At 30.3% G+C, this 17,858-nt stretch overlaps 1 protein-coding gene across 2 annotated transcripts in view; it reads right to left on the bottom strand.

The window, feature by feature from the left end:
- Nucleotides 1-636: 636 nt before the first annotated feature.
- The window catches only part of LOC111688397 (rho GTPase-activating protein Graf), a 135,761-nt gene continuing 118,539 nt past the window's right edge, over nt 637-17,858 (bottom strand). The window contains exons 4-11 of one of the 2 annotated variants that reach the window (XM_046946864.1): nt 4,958-5,173; nt 4,823-4,894; nt 3,448-3,499; nt 2,872-3,158; nt 2,482-2,812; nt 2,314-2,419; nt 995-2,245; nt 637-915 (exon numbers count right to left, since the gene is read on the bottom strand). In XM_046946864.1, the coding sequence (XP_046802820.1) occupies nt 804-915; nt 995-2,245; nt 2,314-2,419; nt 2,482-2,812; nt 2,872-3,158; nt 3,448-3,499; nt 4,823-4,894; nt 4,958-5,173 (2,427 nt within the window). In that variant the 3' untranslated portion in view covers nt 637-803. Of the gene's footprint in view, nt 916-994; nt 2,246-2,313; nt 2,420-2,481; nt 2,813-2,871; nt 3,186-3,447; nt 3,500-4,822; nt 4,895-4,957; nt 5,174-17,858 lie in introns of both variants that reach the window. The other variant, XM_046946863.1, reaches the window with a different exon arrangement.

The following is a 17,858-nucleotide window of genomic DNA, read 5'->3' on the forward strand; positions in this document are numbered from 1 at the left end:
CAAGATCGGTTATTGTTTTAATAAATATTTGTCTTTGAGAAAGATCAGTTAAGTTTATAAAAGATCAATTCAGTGTTTTGGACTTCTTTCATTATTTTTTTTAATTTTTTAGTGATAGATCTTTTTTATGTTACAGAAAGTTTTTTGAGATCATTTTTTTCCCGATCGTTTTTGATTTGTGAACATTTCTTTTGAAGAGGTCAGTTTTTCATAAATGATCAATAATTTAATAAAAGTTTTTAATTATGATAACTTAATTTAACAAAGATCAGTTAAGTGTTCAGTTTTTGTTTCTCATATTTGTAAATTTTTTTTGTGAAAGATTAGTTTTTTGTTCGGGAAGAATTTTTGAGATCACTTTGCTCCTGATTTAATAAACATTTTCAGGTTTAAAGAAATAGATCATTGCATTTAGAATTATTAGATTGTTATTTAGAGATCGGTTATTTATTAAATATTTTGAAAAAGATCTTTTTCTTTGAAATATTTAAATTTTATTGAGATCAGTTTTTTTTAGGAAAATTATAAATTATTATTTAATTTTATAGAAGATCAGTTCGGATACATTTTTTCCTATTTTTGTAAATTTTTAATGACAGATCAGTTGTGGTAGATCATGGTTTGTAGGATTAAACAGGTCTTTGTTGGAAATATCAGTATTTCGTTAAATGATCAGCTATGTATTTTATAAATAATTAGTTTTTCTAGTTAAAGATAATTTTTTTTTGGAGGATAAGTTTTTATTTTCTTTAAGATTTGTTTCTAATATATTTGTTTTTGAGATCAATTTTTAGGAATACTTTTTAACTGATACATATGTTATTAAACAACTTACCATTTGTTATAATTTGATTTGGTTCAAATGATAGTTCACCTTCGCTCTCGCCCAAACAAGCGTAAAGAGTACGTACTCGCCTAAATAGAAAACCGCAAAAAATTAAAGAAATAAGTAAGATCCTCTCTATCTCTCTTTTAAAACAAGTTTCAAACTTACGCTGTGCCAGCTTCTAGATCCCTTTTAATTTGTGTAACATCTTTATTGCGATGCACCTTTTGCGGTGTGGTACCATACTCATTTGGTGAACTACCCGTACTGCCCACTATCATAGAAGGAGCAGCCGTTGCGGTAACCACATCATCCACCTGAGAACCCAACAGAGTGGATAAGGATGTAGCTTGTGAGGAATGTGGCACATAATCAATGGAACCGCGGGCGGATAATAAACGACCGCTACCGCCTCCTCCTCCGCCCCCACCATTCGTTGATGATAGAGAATCACAAACGCTTTCGTTGGAACTAGATGTTGAGGCAGCAGCACCCGAGGGATAATGTTTATTAGAGGCATATGGCAGATGATTGCTGCGCTGCAGCTGGACTGGTGGATGTTGCTGTGGCCCACTTCCAGTACCATACAGGGCTTCCTTGCGCATGGCCAATGTGGGTGGTGAGACATTATTTAAACTAATGCGATTGCCGGAGGTATTCGTACTGTAGATGGACGTAGAGGCCGGTGTGGCTGTGGCCATTAGATAATCATGCCTTAAATTAGTAGCATTAGCCGGTGTGGCATGATGAGCCGTTAGGCCACCATTGGTGTTGGCGGTTAAAATGCCATAAACGGCCTCGTTGGCATTATTGCGGCGCATACTGATATCGCTCTGCGACATTGAATGCAAATTCTTAACACTGCCCATATTTACACTCATACCCAGACTTTTGGGACCACTGCCACCATTTGTGGCATGGGCAGCCAGTAGACCACCATTAGTACCATTTGAGGTGATTACCCCAGAGTTGCCACCACTGCCTCCGCCACCACTACCACCACCACCGCTCGTACCATAAATCATGCCATTAGGAATGTTCTGTAAACTCGAAGACATGGGAGAATCGGTGAAATTGGATTTTGTCACCACTCGGTAGACTTGTTGTGGAGAATACATAGAATTGCGTCCCACCGAACCGCCACCACCGCCCGCTGACAGCGATTTATTGGCTTGACTGGCACGTGGTACCCTTACCGGAGGACTGCTTGAATTCGACTGGATGTGTGCGCCCACCGCACTGGGATCATTCTTAAAGATGCGTTCATAGTTTTCGATAAGAATATTAATAACAATATTGTTAAATTTAATATCCAATATGGCAGCTACTGTTTCCTCTTGAGGCCTCAAGAGAGTGGGACCAAATACCACGCCCAAATTGAAGACAGACATTTTGTTTTTCTCGAATTTACGAGAGACTCTGTAGAAGAGAGAAATGAACGACATAAAGTGACTGTAGATATGTAAGGGGGAAAAGCTTATACTTACTCGGTCAAATGTCTGATGACCATGTCAAGCATTTCGAAATTTGATTGAGGCAATTTATAAACCAACTTATGGACTTCATGAACGCGTTGATTTAAATTTTCTTGTTCTAGAATAAATAATGAAATTGAGATTTTTTTTAAACTATTGAAAAAGCTAATGAACACTTACTGGCTGCCTCTATAAAACCACTGTGATAGCGATAGGTCATTAGTGGTTCATTTAGATTACGCAAATATGTTTTAAGAGCACTGGCTATAGTATTGCTCTCCATGAGATCTCTATATTGTTCCTCGTTAAAAACACTTTCAGCCTTTTTGCGATCCATGCCCAAAGCTAAAAGTTTCGATATTTTGGTGCCCACACCACTTTTACGATAAATGCCCTCATCTTCTAGACCACGATTTTCCAATGTCTCAATACATTTACGCACAAAAGCAAAACCGGTCTCATCCAATTGATATTCCTCACCCGCCTTAACCTTACCGGGGGCCAAATAGGTCTAAACACAATAAAACATATGAAATTTGGATATTTTAAGAAAAAACAAAATCCACCTACCGGCTCTGTACCATCCATGGCGTTAATCCACGCTCTACGATCCTCTTCACTTAAGGCCTGAAATGTATACACAATACCCGGTTTCTCTTTGAATGTCAAATCGAAACAAAATCTCTTCTCAAATTCTGAAGCACGTCTTTGGCACGATACTAATGTCAGTTTCTCTTCTTCACGCTGTTCGGGTCTAGTGAAACTGTGATTCATTTGATTGAACTGGAGCATTGTAAACTCCTTTTTCTGTTTCTTGTATGTGCAATAGTATTTTGTCCATGTTGCCTTAAATGGTTCTAAAAGAGAGATTTTCAAAAGAGAACCTAAATTATGGGTGTTAATATCAGTTTTTTAACACACAAAATTAAAAAGATAAAATGTAAGTTTATTGTGTATGTATTTACAAATGTATTTGTTATGGACATGTGTTTAATTAAATATTTACATTGAAATGATAATGAATTTAATAGGAACGAGAATAGTTTTATTAAAATATTTTGTTTGTCCTTTTTTTGAAGGTATTTAAGGATAACAATTGTAGGTACATACATACTTCTAAAATGAGTTATTATGATAAAAACTTACTTTTTTCCATCAAAAACAAATAGCCACGTTTGGTGTACTTTTCTTCTGGCTTCTAGAAAGATAGAGAGATAGAAAGGTGTGTAAAATAGTTTCGAATTCGATTCGATTATAGAAAAACCTATAAAATATATTAGAATTTTGTTTTAAATATAACAAGAAAATTTAAGTTTTTCTGAGTTTATTGCTACAAAAATCTTTAAGAACCTTATTCTCAGGTTTAAACTTGGTTTAAATGTGTTTAGTTAAACCCAGTAAATAAAAGTTTAAGTTAGATATTTTTAAGAAAATACTAACAAAATCACAAAACTAAATTATTTCAGCAAGTTAGAAACATAATTAATACTGGAGCCTTAAACTTGGTTTAACTGGATTCTATTCAACCACTAAAAGGAAAGTTTAGTTAAGAATTATGTATAAAATATGTAAAATTTTCAAATAGTTTTTTCAGTTAATTTCTATATTAACCTGTTACAACCTGAGTCTTAGGTTTGAGAACTTAAACTTGGTTTAAACTAGTTTGGATAAACCATGTAAATTAAAGTTTAAGCTAGATATTTTTGAGAAAATACTAACACAATCAAAAACTAACTTATTTTATAGATTTTCAACAATTTCAGAAACCTTTTATTGATATTGGAATTAAAAACTTTGGTTTAACCGGGTTTAACTCAACGCCAAATAGGAAAGTAAATAAAATATGTAAAATTCATAACAATCAAAACCATTTTATTGTTATTAGAATCTTTTGAAAGCCGAGATAAGAATTTTTAGTCTTAATCTTAGTTTAACTAAATTTAGTTAAACAGAAAAATAAAGTTAAGTTTTGAATTTTGTATAAAAAGTGATAAGAAAATAAAATAAATTAACATATTTTATAGATTTTTTTTTTCTTTTTTTGGAAACTTATAATTGATTTTGATGGCTTAAACTTGGTTTAACCGAGTTTAGTTAAACTTCAAAAAGAACGGTTTGATTAAGAATTATGTGATTTTGATATAGAAAATATGTTAACAAAATAATAATCAAACAAAATTTATGATCTTATGAAATTTATGGAATCTGAGAGTTAATTTGAAAGACCTAAACTTGGTTTAACTGAGCTTAGTTAAACTAGCTACATGAAAGTTTAGTGAAAATAAAGGTTTCTAAAGAGTGTTAAGTCAAAAAACATGGCAAAATATTAAAAGTTTAACCACATTTACTTTAAGTCTTAAACCCTGTTTAACTTAGATGAGTTTAACTCCAAAAAGGAAAGTTTAGTTTAAAAGTTCGTATAAAATCTTAACTAAGATTAGTTAAACTGCAAAAAACCAAGTTTAGTTAATTTCTTGTGAAGATTCTTTAGATGGTTCTCTATTTATACTTATATACTTACTGTTCGTTTTTCCATATATTTCAATTTAAGTTCTGTGACTTTCTCTCGGGTACCTTCAAAATTTTCACGAGTCTAAAAATGAAAAGAAAATTAATAAATAAAATTTTAACTCCATTTTGTTTTATCACAACTTACCTTTTGCACTTTATGCCTTAAATCCTGTAAATAATCCTTATTATCCTCAGCCTGTTCGTGGGCCGTATGATAAAAAACTAACCAGCTCGATATAAAGGCCAATAAGATTTCAACAAATTCAAATTTGATACGTTCTTGTACCTCTTGTATACGCAGTACATAACTTAATGACTCCTGGACATATTCACGTTCGTGCATGCCTAAACTGGCATCGGCCTGCAAAGAAGAAAAGAAAAAAATAATTATTTGTATTTTATTTTTAATAAAATATCATTGTAGTTTATAAAAGTAATTGTATCATCCGTTTGAAATCTGTTTTCAACTAAATTTAAATAAAATTTTTCCATCAAAGTTTTTTTTTTGTTGAAAATTCTATTTTAGAGAATTATTTTAATTCATAGAATTATTTTATAATGCAGCATTAAAGTTAACAAAACCATCAGTTTTGTTAAATGTTAAAGATAGTTTCGAAAGAGTTTAATAGTTTACACTGTGAAAAAAATGTTTTAGATTTGGGAGATCTAAAGGTTAAACTTACATTTTGGTCTTTCTTGGAAGCATTAGTAGTTTTTTCTTAGTAATTTTTGACATATGGGAGCTTTTAATTAGTATAGATTGAGAAAATACCTCGGTTTTTGGGGCTTCATGATGATATTGCCTGTGCTTTTGTGTTTGGCCCCTGGGGATACATAAGCCATACAAACACTCGAAACAAATTTTTAAACATAATAGTCTTAGTTTGTTTAATATATAGCAGAAATCATTTATTGCACCAATCTCCCAAATGAAATCTGTTTTACAAAGAGCTAAAGTATGACAATTTCCCCCTGGCTTAAGTACCCCACTGGGGTTTTTAGAATTCAAAACTAAATTTCGTTAAAATATTGAAACTTTATTAATTAAAACGTGTTAATACACAAAATTCTTTACAATAGAATGACAAAACAACAAATTTGCTTTAAAATTTTTATTATCCTGCTAAATTTCTCTCATTGTACTTTTCATGTTCCCTATTATATGCTATTGTTTTTAATAAACATTATTATTATTACTATTTTCGTCATCATATGTACATGAATGAATTACATTAAACCAAAAATAGAAACAACAATAACAAAAGAGTCTGTTGGACGCAAAAAAACAAAGTGCCATAAAAAGTTTTGGGAGGAAATAGCAAAAAATAACATAACTGACCTTTGTTTTTATGGCCATAATAATACATTGACATTTTAGTCTTAATAACTCTTACTATCACATAATAGCTAAAGGATAAAACGAAAGGAAGATCAGTAAATGGAAAATTTCTTTCATTGTGTTTATATCCTTTGGAGCCGCAAAAAAAAAACAAACTAGATGTAAATGACAAGTATAAACAATGCTATTATTTACACACAAGAACAACAACAATAACACAGTTTTTTCACCACAAAACGAAGAGTTTGATGTGTATGTGTGTGTGTGTGCTAGCAAAGAAAAAGGAATAAACAAATTATTAGTTCCTTAGGGGAATTGAACCTGTAGCCTTTGAATTAATAGAACAGCACAAAAGTGTTAGAAAAATCTCAAGCTTGCAAATCCTTGGACTAGGTCTCCGCTTTGTCTGTAACATTTTTTGGATTAAAACTGCTCTAATGATGATCAATTTATTACACCATTAAAAGAATGACAGCTTCATTCCTCTGTCTACTAAACTTTCATAAGAAAGTAAGTCCTAGTGGGGGAAAAGGAAGAACCATTTCTTAACCTCTCTTTAATCTATAACCTTCTTGAAAAGGAAGTTAGTTAGTTAATTGATGTATGTTTTACTAAATCCTAAGAAATCTAGGTTTCCATGGAGCCTGTTCAACACCTGTGACTTCAAAATTAACTACTGATACATCTCACTTTTGCGATAAAAGATCTTTAATAAGCCGATCTTTTGCCAAGAAAACTGTCAATAGTATCCAGTTCGACTTAAGTCCTTAAGAGTGAAATATTTTACTTTTAAAATTTCCTTACTATTTGCGATTTCACTCTTCGTCTATTATTAAGCAATCCAGCAAAAACTTTCATTACCATGTAAGGGGTTAATATGGTTACACAATAACATTTTAAATCATTATTTTAACACTTCGCGATGTCATTGGAGGCAAGTACAAAACGCTTACAAGTAATTAGAAAAAGAAGACGTTGTAAATCTGGCCTGTAAAGCTATAGAGCTGTAAACTTTACATGCAAGAGAACTAATGTATTAGAAATTATTGCTATAACACATTATTAGTAAGACCTTACAAGACTACTTCTATGTCACCCAGACGATATATGTAGTAATTATTGAAAAGTATGTTGTTAGATAAGTAATTACAATTGAAAGTCATTACCTAAGTTTTGCTGGGATATTATTGTTGTTAAACAATTCAATTCATCAACATTTAGTTGCGATTCACAGTTAATATTTAAAAAAAAAGAAGTCCTCCATTACTCTCCTCTAAAGGGAAGAGAATAATGAAAAGCTGGTAATTTGGCGCGTCAATGTGCCGTCATATTTATGTCAAATTGTCGTCTGCTATTTCTGTTTTAATGTTGATATTTTCTATTCTTTAAAAGTAAAAATACATAATAGTTTTTTCCTTAAACCATCCAAGGGTTTTTTGTTTATTGTTCTCTACACTTCCTTTCTCTAGCATTATTAAATTACTTGTCTATTTTGGTGTGGATGGATGGACAAGAAAAAAGGGTGTCCAGGTTGTTGTGTTGTCATCTTTATTATATAATAGTTTTTGATGAAACTCATCAAAACTAAAGTTCAGTAGTGATGTAGGAGATGATGACGTTAAATATGTGTGTAATATATTGAATTGATTGATAGATGAATGAGGAAATAACTAAACAAGGAAGAGAATGCCTTAAAGTAGGCAACATTTATAAAAAAATTTAGGTGATTTAGGTTTCTTAAATCGAGTTCAAAACTTGATATAAATTAATTTTTTTCTAATGTGATCATTAAATATATTTGAATTGAAGTTTTGGAATCTACAATTGGCTTGATCTTTCTACCTACATCTCAGATTAACTAAATCATAAAAACTATCTTTCGCTCCGAAGATCTTTGCAAATTTTGAAGAAAGCAATAAAGTGGAATGCATAAGCACTGATTTTAGGACATGTGTTGGATAATCAAGACTTTTCCGTTGAGATCATTAAGAAAATAGCTTTCGGGATCAGTGAGATCGTCAAACTTTTGAAAGAATTTAGCAACATACGATCGGACTTTTAGTGATCGCTAACAATTTTACTATATTTGCAAATTGCAGTAACCATTGTCATCTATTAGAAGTATTGGGGATATAATTGAGATAAAGCGATCTAATCTAAAATTGATTTTATTTAAAGACATTTAATTGTTTTCCAAAAGAAAAGTGTTAAAAAGTCTCAAGTTTTTCGCACAAATAGACGTGTGGGAGGAAGTAGTTCAATAAAATAAAAAAAAACTGTAAAATTTCCACTTATAAGGGAAGTTTTTTTTATTAGCTTTTCATTTGAGTAGTTTTTGACGAATAATCCTCCGATAACATATAATATCAACGGTTAGGCCCAAATTTATAAAGATGAAAAGAAAACTATTTTTAAAATTTGTTTTTGTTAGAGTTTTTCATAAAAAATTACAAATATTGTTTTACATTACTATTTCTGAATATTGGCCTTAAAGCTCACTCCAATCAATGCGTGTGTCCATATATTTGTATAACCTCTTCAGGATTTAGTACAATTTTTCAAATCAAAGAATGGCATTCTATTTATTATTTTTTTTTTTGAGTATTTATTATTTTTTTAATAAAAATGTTTTTTTTTCACCAAAAAGTATGCAACAAAAATTCACTTAACAATAAACCTAAAATGTATGCTTTAAATTTTGAACTTTTGCAAACTACATTTAATTTAACCAAATAACAACAAATCGACCAAAGAAAATACCAACGAGTTTCCCTACCCCTCTTCATGAATCATCACAATCGAGGAAAAAGGGTAAATGAAAATTTAAAAAAAGCCACATTTACACACCAACAAAAAGCAAACAAGTACATAAATAAATAAAGCAACTAATAGTTAAATTCAATTAATTAGACAAAAACCAATAAAGGTTTATTTGGTTTATACACAAGAAAAAAAAAAAAAAAAACTAAAACAAAAATGTTAAACGTACTTTTTTGTAGATGACATAAGGTGATTAAATTGTTCACCATGACACAGAAACTAGTTAACAATAACTAAATATTTTCAACACACACAATTTTTTCATTAAAGATTTCATTAAGAAGTTTCTTTTAAGTTCATTTATTTTAAATAATATTTAATTTTTAAAATAGTTACACTTTTTTTTCGTATTTTTTCTTTAAAAACTAAATAAATGCGTCACTGTTTAAAAGGAAAAACTTTCACTTTTCATCCTTAAAATTCACATTACAAAACACTAGGAAAATTCTCTTCTTTTTGTTTAATGTTAAAATGGTTGGGGTTTTCTTTCTTTATTATTAGTTTTTTCTTTAATTTAAAGTATATAAAACTTTGGAAGTATAGTATTTTTTATAATGGATATTTGTTTGCATTTGTTTATTATTATAATTTTATTTTAATAATTCGTTGTTTATATTTTAATGTTTATTAAAATTTTTCTGCTTAAAATCCTCATCAAGTACAAAAGTTTTGTATTAAAACTCTAAATATCTCTGACATTTACTCTACAATGACAGCACAACACTACCAACATACACACTCTCTCATTCCCTTACACATACTTTAACAAATATTCAAACTGAAAGTAGATACACAGAGTTTCAAGAATCGTTACAATAGAAAGTGCAAAAAAAAGGAACACAAAAACGTACACGAGGAAAAATCCAAACAATATAATAACGAAAATAAGTTCGTTTTTTAATAACAAAAGCAACTCTAACATAACAACAAAATAATGAAGTAGAAAACGATGACAACAAACAAAATTGTACTCTTGGCCCAAGTGTATCCATAAGCATACAATTTGTACAATAACGACAAACACTCTTCAGTTATTGAGGGAGGTTAAACAAAAGAGCTTAGTAACACTAACCTCAGTACTTTCAGAAACAGGCATGACCTAAGGGGTACATGTACTTTTTAGATTAGACCAGATTATAGACTAAACTATAGATTATAGACTAGACTATAGACTAGACTATAGACTAGACTATAGACTAGACTATAGACTAGACTATAAACTAGACTATAGACTAGACTATAGACTAGACTATAGACTAGACTATAGACTAGACTATAGACTAGACTATAGACTAGACTATAGACTAGACTATAGACTAGACTATAGACTAGACTATAGACTATAGACTAGACTATAGACTAGACTATAGACTAGACTATAGACTAGACTATAGACTAGACTATAGACTAGACTATAGACTAGACTATAGACTAGACTATAGACTAGACTATAGACTAGACTATAGACTAGACTATAGACTAGACTATAGACTAGACTATAGACTAGACTATAGACTAGACTATAGACTAGACTATAGACTAGACTATAGACTAGACTATAGACTAGACTATAGACTAGACTATAGACTAGACTATAGACTAGACTATAGACTAGACTATAGACTAGACTATAGACTAGACTATAGACTAGACTATAGACTAGACTATAGACTAGACTATAGACTAGACTATAGACTAGACTATAGACTAGACTATAGACTAGACTATAGACTAGACTATAGACTAGACTATAGACTAGACTATAGACTACAACATAGATTAGATTATAGACTAGACTATAGACTAGACTATAGACTAGACCATAGACTAGACCATAGATTAAACAATAAAAAATTCTACTCTCAATCCACATGTATGAGAAGTATATATATATGAGTGTGTTAAAATGTTTACTATTTGACACATACACACATAAACTTTGACAACATTTTTTTTTTGGAGTGTGTATTGAAGTGTAGCGCACTCTTCGTACATTGGGGTCGGTCGTAAGATTAAATAATAACAACAACAGTATCTAATGAAAATAACAACAATAACAAAAACTAATGTCTAAAACAATAACTACACCATCAACATCCCTCAAAAATGTTGTAAAAGAGCAAAAGGAATAGGAAAACTCTCTTAAAATCAAAGTCCTTTTGTTAGTTTTTAAAATCATAGCCTACTTTTAGGATGCAAATTAAAAACAAATATATTTCAAATTGTTTACGTTATTTTTGCATTTACCTCTTTTTTCAGCTAATTACGCATTATATTTTTCCATTCCTTTTTATTTTATTTCTTCACAATTATTCTTTTCCTGTTTTTCTATTGGGTCATGCGTAAAAGTGTTGTCGCGTAAAGTGTAAACAACAATATGTGTGTGTGAGTTACGAAAAGTAGCAAAACAAAAATTTAAAGAATAAGAAATACTTGAGAAACATAGTGACATTGAGAGTTAAAATATACACAATTTACTTAAGATTTAAATAAACTGAAATGACATTTGTAAACAGAGTTGTTATTTGAATGATGTAAGAAGATTTTTCTTATATTTCGCTGTGGTGTTTAATATAGAGAAAGAAAATAACTTGTCCACTTATTTTAAGCTAAGGAATAACTGTTATTTTTTGGATTTAAAAGTAAGGAAGGGTTCTTTCGAATTTATTATGGAATTATAAGGTAATAAAAAGAATTAGGGTGGACTAGTGGATGATAACACATCTTACATTTTTTTAGTCCTTCTAGTCACAAAAAGTTCGTTTTCCACGCTATCAGCTGATTTATATTAAGTATAGTTCAGTTTGAGTACAGCTCTAGTTCAGTTCTAGTTTAGTTCTAGTTCAGTTCTAGTTCAGTTCTAGTTCAGTTCTAGTTCAGTTCTAGTTCAGTTCTAGTTCAGTTCTAGTTCAGTTCTAGTTCAGTTCTAGTTCAGTTCTAGTTCAGTTCTAGTTCAGTTCTAGTTCAGTTCTAGTTCAGTTCTAGTTCAGTTCTAGTTCTGTTCTAGTTCAGTTCTAGTTCAGTTCTAGTTCAGTTCTAGTTCAGTTCTAGTTCAGTTCTAGTTCAGTTCTAGTTCAGTTCTAGTTCAGTTCTAGTTCAGTTCTAGTTCAGTTCTAGTTCAGTTCTAGTTCAGTTTCAGTTCTAGTTCAGTTCTAGTTCAGTTCTAGTTCAGTTCTAGTTCAGTTCTAGTTCAGTTCTAGTTCAGTTCTAGTTCAGTTCTAGTTCAGTTCTAGTTCAGTTCTAGTTCAGTTCTAGTTCAGTTCTAGTTCAGTTCTAGTTCAGTTCTAGTTCAGTTCTAGTTCAGTTCTAGTTCAGTTCTAGTTCAGTTCTAGTTCAGTTCTAGTTCAGTTCTAGTTCAGTTCTAGTTCAGTTCTAGTTCAGCTCTAGTTCAGCTCTAGTTCAGCTCTAGTTCATTTCTGTTCAGTTCTAGTTCAGTTCTAGTTCAGTTCTAGTTCAGTTCTTGTTTAGTTCTAGTTCAGTTCTTGTTCAGTTCTAATTGAGTTCTAATTCAGTTCTAGTTGATGAATACGTTTATTAATACATATTTCGAGATTTTCTCAAACATCCCTTTTAAAGCTTTTGATGTAATTTTTTAGCACTGCTTAACTGTAAACTTTTAGCTAAGCCACTACATTTACATATTTTCTTACCAAACTCTGAAACCTTCCAAAAGTTTAAGCAAATCCTCACATTCATTAGAAGTTTTTACAAACCCCTTAAAGCTTTCTATTGCCATAACAAAAATTATGGCATAGCAACTTAAAAAGCTTTCGTGAATACAACTTTTAATAAGTTTCTTATTATTTCAGTAAGTTTAAGAGGTTTTATATTTATCAAATACTTCTGCATAAGTACGTCAACAACTGGTATCTACACCAAGTAAAAACTATAAAGGGCATATGGTTGAAGTATAAAATCAAGAGGATTAAACTACCAATACATATAAGCATAACATGTGCAATTACATACTCATACACATAAAGACTCAAACGTACATATTTACTTGAATAAGAAGTACAACATAAATAAACTTAAAATATAATATAAAAACACTTATTGCCAGGATAATAAAGATTTATATTTCCACATATAAACATATTTACTCATAAAACTATAAGGACCAAATATAAACATACATGCAAACATATGTATTGTAAATTGTTTTGCAATGGTTAGAAATTAGTTAAATAAATGTGTACAGGAGTGGGTGTTTTTACCCATCCAACCATCTATCCATCCATCTTAAGCTATACCGCCCGTCATGTGTGCAAAAAGCACACATCAGTATTTAAGTTGTAGTAGTAATGAAAGTGTTTAAATTGTATACATATGTATATAAATAAATAGTGTTAATGTGTGGGTTTCTATTACAGTTTACTATAAAAACACTTTACTTTAGTGTCTGGCATTCTGTATACTTATTCCACTAGATATAAACAGCAAATTTTGTTATCTCTAGAAAGGGCAGCCAACAATTATTTGTATTTTACCACTATGACTATTTACACACACACACACACATGCACACGTATCGTTTGCAATAGTAAAATGCAAATACATACTCATAGATTATAATCAACCTAGTTAAATAAATATTGTCATGGATGGACACTGTGTAAAGCCTCCATAACTTGACCATTTCAAATTGTATTTTGCCAACTTTGCACAAATAAAATTAAAAATAGGAATGGAGAAAAAATCCGATGAAATTTATTTGCCTTGATTTTCAACACTCATGCGATCGACCACAGAAATATTGTATATGAACTTCAAATGATGCTGTTGCTAGAGCAAACTTATTTATTTTATACCCTTTCTTTATTTTTTTGCCTGTGTGTATGTGTCTAAATAAATGTATTACAACATTTATTCATAAAATGACAATTTGACACTTTTCTGACAAGTTGACATACAAGTGAACTGAATTTGTAACATAAATTTAAAATTAGTTGATGTTAATCAAGCAATTTTTCTGCCACTTAGAAAATGTTAAGTGAAAAGTTAAAGAAAAGGATTTTTTAAAAATAGATTTGTTATGGTTTCTTTAGAAAATAAAGTCAGTCTAAAAATAGATTACAAATTAAATTATATTTAAAGTATTTGGAATTAATCCCTAATACGTAAAAGGGACAAATCTAAGGACATTACTCCTTGTACTTTAAATCGGCTAAAAGAAATCAAAATTCTATTGAATATTTGTCAATCAGTAAGTTTAGAATCACGAAAGAGTCTTTCACTCCATTGATAGAATTGCGAATGCATCTGGGATGAATCTATAAGAGTCTTTACCACAATATATAATCGGATATAATTACTGATCGTGATAAATGATGGATTCATGGAAATATATAGAAATTCAAGCGCGATGTATAGAATATGAGCCGTACGGAAGTTAACATAGCAGGATCTACCTAAGACTAAGCTTAAAGTTGAGCCAGTATTTACACGGCAATGGGTGACACTATACAGATCTCGTATTAGTTAGGGCTTGAATTCAGAACCTTAAAAGAAATAATATTCGCAATGTTTGTTTTATTTTCAAAAGTCTTCGGAGAATAATAAAAACGACAGACATCTTCAAATTCGTTTCAATTCGAAAACCGTTCCATATAATTCTGCAACTCAAAAAGATCAAAATGATTCTCTATATAGATTTTAACACAATATTAACTTTTTTTATATGAAAAAGTTCTGGTTTTGGGATCCACGCTGGCTCCACTAAGTAGGATTGAAATGGTCCAAATAAACATGACTTTAAGATAATTTTGTTAATTAAAACATAGACTTTCAATATGATTTGATAAGATTGCAATGGGTGATAAATAACTCATCATGACAATCGGAAGTAGTCAAAACTTTTTTTCAAAACTCCATCGTTACAATGTCAGCCTGAAAATTAACGAAGTGATCCTCTATATACATCAGAAAGCCTACAAGGTCCCCAGTTATGATTAAAATGATCAATATGCTTGTTTATTACTAACTTATTTTGATGAAATAATGAAAAATCAGGAACCTTTATAAAAGATTTAAATTGTTTTAATTTTGGTGATCTTGCAGTTAAAAGTAAAGTACTTCTCTGAAGGAAAGTGTAGATTTTGTCGTTAATTAATATCAAATATTCTAGACGAAATATTTAATTGAATGTAAAACTTTTAAGTGAAACTATGAAAAGGCACGATCATGATTATGTGTCCTTTAAAAAATCACCTTAAGATCTCGGTGGCGTGTCATAATGTCTATTGACGTCATAACACACTTACTTGAGTCATAGTATCCATGGACGTGTCACAAAATGTCTACGACCAAAATAACATAAAGTATATGAATGTAAAAAAGTCCATTTATCAAAAAAAGACTTAATTTAGCGAAGCCAGTCTTCGAAATACCCAAGAATTTAAACGCCCGTACCCAGTGGAAGGCCGGCTATCCAGGACACCTTTTTTAGTGAAATCCAAATATGTCAAATTTTGAAGCATATTTTTGGGGTTAAGTGTTTCTTTTCCCCAAATTCTAAACAAGTTGATCAATACAGTGCTGATTTTAAAGTGTTACAATGTCTATAGACATTATGACACTTTTAAGAATTGGTTAAAGCTAATCCTTGCTCCCACTGAAATGTCAGCTATCCAGGACACTTTTTTTTAAAGGAATTCAAAATGCAATATACACCAAATTTTGAAGCATATTTTTCGGGATAACTGTTTATTTTTCCCAAATTCTAAATAAATTGGTCAATACATTTCAGTTTTTAAAGTGTCACAATGTCCATGGATATTATGATACTTTTATGTCACTGGATATTATGACACGCCACCAAAGATCACACTGTATTAACTCAAGACTTAATAAACATTTACAAACCCGATTAAATCATATTTTAGTTATTTTGAAGATCTCTTCATTTCATCAAGATGAAGTTTAAAATATTTAAAAGATCATGGTGGAAAGTCATACTCTGCAGGGAAGACATTTGCAAGACAGTTAAGAGGGTATGGTTCCAACAATTTTTAATCGTTTATATATTTAAAACCAAGTGACTTGTTACTGAAAAATTAAAAACAGTTTGGTGTCAGTTTAGCACCAGGCGTGTACATTTCTTTTTTACCTCTGTAGGGCTCATTTAAACACATTTTCATTATTTTATCTAGTCCAAGTAATAACAATTTTTTTTTACCAAAAAAGAAACTAAAACAAACTCAAGCAGGAGGTTTTCTTTTCATTATTATGCCAAATATGACGTCTGCAATAATTAATTAAATAATTGCACTTGGTTACATAATCCAGTAAATAAGTACTACAAAGTAATAACAAAAAAGATAAATAAATAATTTATGTAAATGTAATTACAATAATGAAAGTCACTAATATTAATAAAAATACAAACAAACTTTTATTAATACACACAAAGCCGGCATAAAAAGTAAATAAAATTATGTATCTAAAAGATATGTACATACATTTTGGTACATAAAATTACATGTACATACATACATTCAGCAAATGTACTTGATGTTATACACACACATATATGTATATTTTGAGATAAATATCGCCCACCTTGCAAAAACAGCAACAACAACAAAAGACCATGAACATATTATGATGTACAGAATTTATATTGATTTTTTGAAAAGTGTCAAACATTAAGGCGGATAAGGAAGCTTCTCTTTGCAAAAAAAAAAAACAATTTCAATGACAACTGGGCCAAAGGAAGTTATAGTCATGCTGTATATAAAGCGTTTTTATAACCAACAAAATAATTTTAATTAAAAGTTTTAAAATTCCTTTGTCGTAACTACGCCAGTTCGCTAATTTTGTAGAGATTTATTTCAAACAAAAAATAGTCTTAACAAAATATGGAAGTAATTTGAATACAAGTAATATCTTTGTTCGAAAAATGTTCTTTATTTAAAAGACCCTTTACAAAGAAATCAACTCCTTAAACAAAAGCATGCAATCAGGATAATGTCAACTAATGTTGCAGACAACAGCCAAGACAACAAGAGAATTCCTTTTGCTTAAGCTCTTGAACAAGTTAAGCCAACCAATACACAGACAATGAAAGTTTAGAAAACCAAAAGAAATGAGATTAACACATACACTCGCAGAAGAAACGCATAACAGACACAAAGTACGAATAACAAAAAAACATAAAACATCACGTTAAATAAAAATGATGATAATAAATGGTTGAAACATGTGGTGTGGCATCAACTAACTGCTATCAAAAAAAAAAGAAAAAACCATGTAAAAGATGTAAAACTTTAAACGAGTATTAACTTATAGCAACAACAAAGGAATAAAAGGCATAAAGTCAAAAGTAAAGAGATTGAATATGTATCCATCAAGATATTCTGCTTTTTGTTTGAAGAAAAGGAGGAAAATTTGTAGGAAAAAAAAGAACAATCAGTTTTAGTTATCTGCACTATTAGAGAGATAAACAAACATCCACCCTTTTCTGTAAAACAGTAGTACACTTTTGTTACCTTTAAGATACTAAAAGTTTGAAAAAAAACTTATTCTCAACTGTTTCTGTTTCTGACTATTTTTTTTTTTTTTTTTTTTTTTTTGAATAAGAAACCTTTCTAAAATCTAAAAAATACAAATGAAAAATGCTTTCTGAACATTGTTTTGAAATTTGCTCTGATATTGGCTCTATTTTCGATGAACTTGAACTTTTGATCATCATTAGATTGTTTAATGTCTACACTATTTATACCCTACATCACTTTAATGGGGAGGGTATATTGGGTTTGTGCTGATGTTTGTAACGCACAACTATATTGGTTCTATACGAACCTTAAAGTATACCAATTGGCTCAAAATCATTTTCTGAGTGGATTTTGCTATGTCGGTCCGTCTATGTCAACCTTGTAATCAAACT

The sequence above is a fragment of the Lucilia cuprina genome, chromosome 3, assembly GCF_022045245.1.
Source record: "Lucilia cuprina isolate Lc7/37 chromosome 3, ASM2204524v1, whole genome shotgun sequence".
Lineage (NCBI taxonomy): Eukaryota > Metazoa > Arthropoda > Insecta > Diptera > Calliphoridae > Lucilia > Lucilia cuprina.